Source organism: Grammomys surdaster, unplaced genomic scaffold (assembly GCF_004785775.1).
Source record: "Grammomys surdaster isolate TR1022 unplaced genomic scaffold, NIH_TR_1.0 63, whole genome shotgun sequence".
In the NCBI taxonomy this organism is placed as follows: domain Eukaryota; kingdom Metazoa; phylum Chordata; class Mammalia; order Rodentia; family Muridae; genus Grammomys; species Grammomys surdaster.
In genome coordinates this window covers 15,859,561-15,868,037 of record NW_021604565.1, presented here as the reverse complement: position 1 = coordinate 15,868,037, position 8,477 = coordinate 15,859,561, and the positions used below count along the sequence as shown (strand labels likewise).

Sequence of the window (8,477 nt, the reverse complement as noted above, 5' to 3'; positions counted from 1 at the left end):
GTTCCTTCTCCCGTTGTCCGTATGTACCCTTCCAGTGGAAGGTAAGGCCAAGATTAAAGGTGAGCCTCGAGATCACACACAAGGTGTGTGCCAGTTCTGATCAAAACCGTCTGTCATCTTGCTTCAAGATCCAGAGCAAAGCTTGTGTCTTTCAGCCTCAAGATCCATCCCACAGGTATATCCTCCATTTCTGGATTGTAGTTCATTCCAGATAAAGTCAAGTTGGCTACTGAGAATAGCTATCACGTGGCTTATCCTTTCTACGAAATGGTAAGTAGTTTGTGGCCAGAGCCATATGTGTTTACTTTTTGATATATTAAGATGAAAAATTCTAAAATACTGTTATATTCCTGTCATATGAACACCCTTATGTCTTCATATCCCTCAAGATGAAGAATCATGTTATACACGTGCTAAAATTTCATAAATTACTAAATGAATTCTTAAAATTTAGATTTGTGTTTAACTTCTCATATGCTAAGTACTGCGAATTCAACTTCAGTGGCAAAATCTTCAGTTTAAAAATGATAAAAGTTACCAGGCATGGTGGTACACACCTTCAGTCTCAGCACTTGGGGAGTATAGGTAGGCAGATCTCTTGAGTTTGAGGCCAGCCTGGTCTTCAGGCCAGCAGATTTCAGAAAAGCCAGGGCTATACAAATAAATAAGCAAACAGACAAATACTAAGGTTGTTTGAAGCATTTTATTTAACAGATATAAAATAATTCTATACAGCTCTTACAACGACATAACTTTTATATGTTTCAAAATGTCAACCATAGGAAATACTAAAGACTGTAACAGCATTCAAATATATAGGCTCAGAAAGTAATTACTGAAAAGAAAAATCCTGAAACCATCTTTAGTTGGAATAAAATGGACAATGCTATATTTTAAAGTGTGAGATCACACTTTGGTCTGTAAACATTTTTAACTTTGCTTTTTCATTCAGCTGAGCACATAAAGTGATTTCTTAAATGTCATTTAAATGAACCATTCAAAGGCTTGATTCAAAAAGCAAACGAGGCAGGGAACGGACACTTCAGAGGCTTTACTTTGGTAGTTCTTCAATGATGATGCGGGACACCGAATTCCACCCGGTAGAAGCGTCTCCTTTTGGGTAATCTGAACAGGTGCCAACCCAGATGGCCACATCTACCAGCCCGGCACCGATCCCTTCACAGAGTCCCTCCACTGCAAAACAGAGCCAGTCACAACTCAAGAACAAAAAGCAAAATCGTTCATTTTGCATTTACTATAGAAAATCCGATTATAATTCTGTTTAATGTAAAGCTAATTAAAAATTCTGGTACCTGATGATTTCATAATAAAGGTCTCCTTTTTCTTAGTCTATACATAGACATTTTTGAAGGTTTTTACACAATCACTGTGCTATATTACCTCAACAGTATTCTCAAACCAAAATGTATTCTAGTTACTTAAAACCAAAGAACAATTTATCCAACCATATGGAAAGCTGACACTTTCAACTTTCAAGACTTCCCAACTTTGGAAGAGACCTGAACCAGAGCCTGGATCAAGATATGCAAGTCTTTTAAAAGAAAGTCCTTTTCAACATGGATCCCAAACTGAAAGTCAAATCCAGGATAGGACTTTTATATGAGAAGAAGAAATTCTAGCTTAATCTTGTATCATCCCTTCAGTCTGTGAATCCACTTTATATAGATTCTTATTTTTGGCAAAAAAAAAATGCATGTATGTATGTATGTATGTATGTATGTATGTATGCTTGCATCTCTCTGTCTACCTATCTATCATCTATCTAGTGTATATATGTAGGTGTGGATGCACACGTGCCACCGTGCACATGTGGAGATTAGAGGACAGCTGATTACAGGAGTTTGCCCTCTCCTTCCACCATATGGGTCTCAGGGACCAAACACAGGTCATCAGACTGACTCTGAGGGGCAGGAGAGTGCCTTCTACCTGCTAACCCATCTCACTGGCCCTTTAATAGGCTTATTGTATTAAACCAATACTTTTTGTTCTGTTCTGGTTTGATGCTGTATGCTACACATGCCTTCTGGGCTCTCACATTCTAACATACAGCTTGCATTCCAAGTTACCAAAGTTCTTCACTCACATCTAAAGAAAGATTTCAGTGTTGGTCACTGAAACAGGCAGGAGGACACATTATCTTTGATGTCTGTGCAAAGTGTGAAAGGAAACTGGAGTTGGCAGATTCTCGAAGACAATGGCTCTTGAGATTCAAGTAGTGCTGTTGGTGGCCCAGCTTTCCTACCTGGCTGAGAGTGATGTGCCCATGCACCCTGTCAGGTTCCACCTTAGGTGAAGTGAACTCAGTTCAACTGCACCCCAGGATATAGAACTGAAGCACTCTGCCCTCCCTGGCTGTGACGTATGCACTAGTTCCGACCTCTTCTACAGTTGGGAGGTGAGCAGTGAGCCCACAACCGCATCTAAGCTGTCGAGTAGTCCACACCATGCTAGCTGAAAATGCATGCCAGCAATACTCAAGCTGCCCCAAGGCCTTGACCCCTATGACCTAGAAATGTGTCCACTGAACCCTGAAGCCAACAGACTCTAGACAGGTGTGGGCCTAGCATCAGCCTCACTGCAAGCAAATGATTAGACGATGACCTTTAATGATCAAATCCCTACGAAGTGACTCTTCCTGGAGGAGCAGTACCCAGGGCGGTAATTTTTTTTCAAGTTTCCCAGGTGAGCCCATTATGTAGCCAAGGCTGGGAACCAGAGCCACTGCTATACAGAATTCCTGGCTGTTTTGCCATTTCTAACTTATCATTGACTTTCAATTTTGGGGTATATCATCACAACTAGGGTTTTTGTTGTTATTTGCTTTGTTTTATTTTGCTTTTAAGACACAGGTTCTGGAACCTTACACCAGAGTCACTTGGTCAGAGATGGCACCCCAGAATCTGTACTCTTTGAAAAAAAATCTGTAAAATTATGTGATTTGCAGTCCAGGGTGGAGAGTCATATACTATGAGCCTGCTAGGGGTTTATTTATAACAGGCTAGTTACACAGTATGACAATGGAAATCAAACCTCTTAGGTAGATATGAGGCTCACTCAGCAGAGCCACTTTTATACATACCAGAGGAAGTACGATGAATATTAATAGTTGAATTTAACTCAGGGCTTCCTTGGTCCAGATAGATGATGGCTTCAATGGGAAGAGGTCCTGAACACTCAGCTCCATTAAATGTAAAATACCAGCGCTGACAGCATGCATTCCTGCATTTGAGCCGAAGCGAGCCACTGAACAGGACTCGAAGAGCGCTGTTGGAACGCATCTTTGTGAATGTACACTCCTACCGGGGCAGAAAAACAGCCAGACAGTTTCCATTTTAATTAAAAAGTTACTTCAACCGTCAAGTTATGGAGGCTAACCTGGACCGGTGGCCACAGTCTGAAATTTGGGGCATGTCTTTGAGACTCCACTGACCAATAACTCAAAAAGAGGTGCCCCATATCTGCTATTTTTTTATTTGGTTGTCTATGGTGTCTGGGGAGACACCATTTAACTCCTTTTATACGTGTGTGTGTGTGTGTGTGTGTGTGTGTGTGTGTGTGTGTGTATTTTAAGACTTCTGCAGTAGTTGGCTTCCTCATGGCTTTTTTCAAAGGTCTTTAGTGTTACTTATCCTCGCCCAGACTCCCTCCCCTTTCCTGCCCTCCCATCTAACCTGTCCTGGTATTCCCTTTCCTCCTCCATGATGCCTACATTCTATCCCCTCCCCTTGAATGGCCCCTTACTAACTTTATAATTTCTAGGATATACCCTAACTTAAATATGCATATCTAAAGATTCAAAGCTAGCACCCATGCATGAGAGGGAACACACTTCATTCTTTGTCTTCTTGGGTCTGGGTGACCTCACTCAAAGTGATTATTTTCAGCTTCTCCCCATTCACCTGTGAATGTCATAATCACCTTTCTCTTTACAGCTGAATAACACTCCTATGTCTGAGGATATCACATACTTAAGTCATAGGACATGGATAATTAAGCTGTCACTGACACAGAAGATTTGTCCTTACTGGTTAGCTTTCATAGTGCTGGAAGGTTCAGTGCATGCTGCCAAGGAAAGCGTGATGAGACACCTGTGACCAGCGGTGCTGCCTCTGGTGCAGTAGTGGTTTAAACGTTAGGGAGTAACCAACTGTTTAATGATTGGGTTAAAGCCAGTTCTACCAGAAGGTGAAACTCATCCCCAGTTTAGTTAACTGGACCCAAAATCCATATCTGACCAGCTCAAAAGGTCCTAGAGGAGAAGCTAATACTATTATTCTTCTGAAAGGATATAGTAATGAACTAAGGGGTTTTTTTAATACTTATAAATTAATACATTTCTTCAACCCTCATCATAGAACCTTCCTTTTACAGTAGACGGAGATTAATACAGAGACCCACATCTGGTCAATGTTCAGAGAATAAGAGGGGGGCGGGGGGGATGAGGTAGTAGACACCTGCAATGCATAGAATTTACCAGACACGACAGGGCCATGGCACACATGAACTCACAGCAGGTTTCATGTGCAAGGCCTGCACCAAATCAACCTAGTCAAAATCCCGGCACGGATGGGGAGGAGCCGTGAAGTCCCACCCCTAGCTGTGGAATTGTGGGCAACTGACAGCTGCTAGGGAGACCGGATGTGTTTCTTCAGAGATGAGGCCCCTGAGAGGCTGCCTGTGCTCCAGTAGATTACCCTCCGCCCACACACACATAGACAGCACTCAGTGGACTTGGTGAGGGTTAAAACAAATACATGAAGGGGGGGAGAAGGGGTGGAGTGAGGGGATAGAGGAGAAGTTGGAGGGAGGGCACAGGAGAGGGTAAAATAAGAGACTGAGAATACGCTGTGAATTTTATGTAACTGCCTTCTCCCCAGGTCTTTAAAAGCTTAATTTTATAGAGGGATAAAGATAACTTATAAGATTGATTAAAAAAAAAAGAAAATCAATTTCTGGCTTTCTTAGATGGTTTTATTTTACTAAGTGTACTTCCTGTTTATTTTCAAAAACAGTACTTTTGGCTAATGAATCTATGTACTTTTTCTCTATTGAAAAACACCGAATATCAACTCTGTGTTGGACACAAACGTTAAACAAAGAAAGCCCCGCCCTCACGAAGCTGGCATTCTAGAGCTGGCATAGATTATGTTCACTCTCTTCGTCCCCTGGGGGGGGGGGGTGGGGGGGTGGTGGTGGTGGTTGCGGTTTTAGTCAGTGTTTCCCCCCAAAATGCTATGTAGCCAAGGATGGCCTTCAACTCCAGAGGCCTCTACTTCTCAAATACTGACATGACATGCATGAGTCACCACACCAGGCTTGATTAAGCCTCTCTTTGGAGCAACAGTACATAGTAGACAGGATTATCTGAACGACGCAGTAATAAAATCTAGTCTTGTTTCCTTCCCTCTAGCTGATCTCCAAACAATCTGTACATTGGCTTAGGACCTACAATCTCTTCCTTGCAGAACGTTTCTGAATTCCTTGTAACTACTGCTAAAAATCATTGCGTCTTAATAATGCAGGAACTATAAAGGGACAGCTTTTGGGAGGGAAAATGGCAACTTCTGCTGAACAACTGTAAATAAGAAAGTCCACTGTTGTCAGATGTTGAAATAACAGGCATCATTCAAATAAAACACTTCCTTTAAAAAAAAAATCATGTATAAAGAGAGAAAAGACCTCTATTGCCAAAATGTGGTAGCTAGATAAAAAACAAACAAACAAACGAACAAACCCCACAAAAACATGCCACACGGAATCAAGACATTCTTGAACTTTTAAAATAAACCATAAAAGGTTGAGATGAAAAACATGCGTGATGCCATATTACAACTTAAAACCTTAAGAATTTTATGGAAATAAACTTCTGTTTTCCCGGTGGTTGTGGTAAGCAGAATCACGAAGCACTAAATTATAGCTAAGGAGGCAGGAACAGAGTTGGTCATCAAAAGAAGATATGGAAACAGCACAGACTTTCTCCGCTCTGTCCCATCCCACTGGACTTGCTAATGGCACTTCATCCAGCCTTACACAGTAGAGGCTCCGCCCGCTCCCACTCAGCTACATCCGGGTCTCTTGGAGACAAAGCACTAATCACTGGATCACTCAATCAGCCCCTGGATCATTCATCAAAATGCCTTACCGGATAAGTTAGTTTGTGTGCTTCTCTCTACACAAATGTTTTAAATCACCAGCAATCGGCTTCAATTCCCTTAACTTAAGCAGTTTGAAGCTGAGCGCTAGACCAAGGACTTCCCGTAGCAGGGATCCCGGTCACGTGGTAATTTTTAAGCTCATCTTCCACTTTTAGGTCTGAAGCTACAGCAGGGCGTGTTGGACGAATTTAAAGTTACTTTATCCTGAGATTACAATGCTGGCTCCTGTCTAATTTGGAAACAAAAAAAAAAGCTATACTTTTTGTGTTTGCTTTATAAAATAGTGATATCTATCTTAAAAATGCCTTTATAAAATTAACTGAAACGTTATCAAGTAAAAAGTCACATACTACCTATTCTGAATCTTTTTATTTAAGGTCCTTTGACTTAATAAAAAATAAAATAAAATTGGCAATGACTTATACAAACTTTTACATTTTGCTTCAACTTTATTATAATTTGGACTTTACTTACCGCAATTTTCCCAAGGTCTATGCCGTAATTCAGGGAACTCCATGAACACTGCTTGTAGTTTGGTGTCCAGGACTCCTCAAAGCTTTCCCTTAAGCACTCCCCTTTCTCTCCTTTGAATCCATCCCGACCTGGGATTCCAGGTGTACCAGGGATGCCGTTGGCCCCAGGGCTCCCATCGCGACCAGGAACTCCCGCTGGTCCTTGTAGACACATTCCATTATACTGCAGTGCCAAAGGAGAAGGCGAAGGCGCCATTACTTAACATGCAAACTCTGTATAGGGCATAGGGATGCAGTTCAGTGGTAGAACTCTTGCCTAGCATACATGAGGCTCAAGGTTTGATCACCAGTACAAAATAAAGAAATAAGGAAATCCAGTCATGAATATATAAACAGTATGTGAGAGTCAAATGATCACAGCTGCGTTTATTTTGAATCTGTCAAAATCCTCCTAAACCACTTTGTCCATGTTCTAATGGATTATTATGAAGAACTCATTTTAAGGCTATTTAGAAAATATTGTCACATCCTCTTTTTTTATTGCATAAACCTATACAAATCAAAGAGAAAAATATTTTCAATTTTCTTTTTCTTTCTATTTCTGAGTGTGTGTGTGTGTGTATGTGTGTAAGCTCTATTCCAAGGTACACCTCATTTGATCTTTTATTTTTTAATTTAAATTTTGTTATTATTTTATGAGTATGGTAGCATGCCTGGCCTGTGGAGATCTAGGAATCAAATTCCTTGGAACTGGAATGACAGACAGTTATGAGCTGCCATGTGGGGGCTGGCAATTGAATCCAGTTTTTTTCTTTTCTTTTTCTTTTTTCTTTTTTTCTTTTTTTTAGAAAAACAGCCAGTGCTTTTAACTGATGAACAAACTCTCCAGACCCTGACATTCTATGTTAATTTCTTATAATCCCTTTCTTTTTATTTGTTTGTTTTTGTTGTTGTTGTTGACCTTTTGTTTTTTCTTTTTAGAGACAGGGTTTCTCCCTGTAGCCCTGGCTGTCCTGAAACTCGCTCTGCCTCTCGAGTGCTAGGGTTAAAAGCATGCACCACCACTGCCAGATTCATAATCCGGCATTTTATCCAGGGACTTGGTTCCATAAATGCACTTTTACATTACTATACAAGATTTTTCATGCTCATTTTTTGGTTGCTTATTTCTCTTTTTTGCTATAAATATTAATATAATGAAAATACTTACCCACATAGATTTTTTTCCTTTTGAGTGATTTAAGATTAATTGCTAGGGAAATAATTGTGAAATAAAACATCAGCAGGCAAAGCTATCTTGTATTGCAGCATCTCTAAGTTGTATGTGCACTTCCACGGCTCTTCCTATTTTCATTTAGAGGATGAGGCAATGGGTAGAACTTTTCCAGCCCATTCTGTCTCCCTAAAGAGGAGTCTGTGGCCCAGCTTTACGTGACCACCTGTCTTCAACAGGTGTGTAAATAATCTAGCAGACCATCCCTAAGTGCCAGTATTCTCTGTTTTCTTGTTTGTGTATGTTGTATATGTTGTAGAATTTAAATGCATGGATTCTAGAACCTTTTTTTTTTTAATGCTAGCCTCATCCCTTCTTAGATGTGTGAGATCAGGCCGTTTCCTTATGAATAAACTGAGGATGATATAAACATTCTTGCTGTGACGTTAGCGGCTGGTAGTACACGCCTGTAATCCCTGCACTTGGGAAGCAGAGGCAGGAGAATCCAGAGTTCAAGATCCTCCCAGCACAGCAAATCTGTGAGTAGCCTGGGGTACATGAGACCATATCTCAAAACACACACACATACACACACACACACACACACACACACAC

General features: G+C 40.8%; 1 protein-coding gene across 3 annotated transcripts in view; it reads right to left on the bottom strand.

Annotated features, from left to right (window-relative positions):
• Positions 1-686: 686 nt before the first annotated feature.
• Positions 687-8,477, bottom strand: part of Cthrc1 (collagen triple helix repeat containing 1) — a 10,192-nt gene continuing 2,401 nt past the window's right edge. Inside the window, exons 2-4 of one of the 3 annotated variants that reach the window (XM_028767753.1) lie at positions 6,651-6,872; positions 3,101-3,317; positions 687-1,194 (exon numbers count right to left, since the gene is read on the bottom strand). In XM_028767753.1, coding sequence (XP_028623586.1) covers positions 1,052-1,194; positions 3,101-3,317; positions 6,651-6,872 — 582 coding nt within the window. In that variant the 3' untranslated portion in view covers positions 687-1,051. The remainder of the gene's footprint in view (positions 1,195-3,100; positions 3,318-6,650; positions 6,873-8,477) is intronic. The other 2 variants (XM_028767763.1, XM_028767770.1) reach the window with 2 other exon arrangements.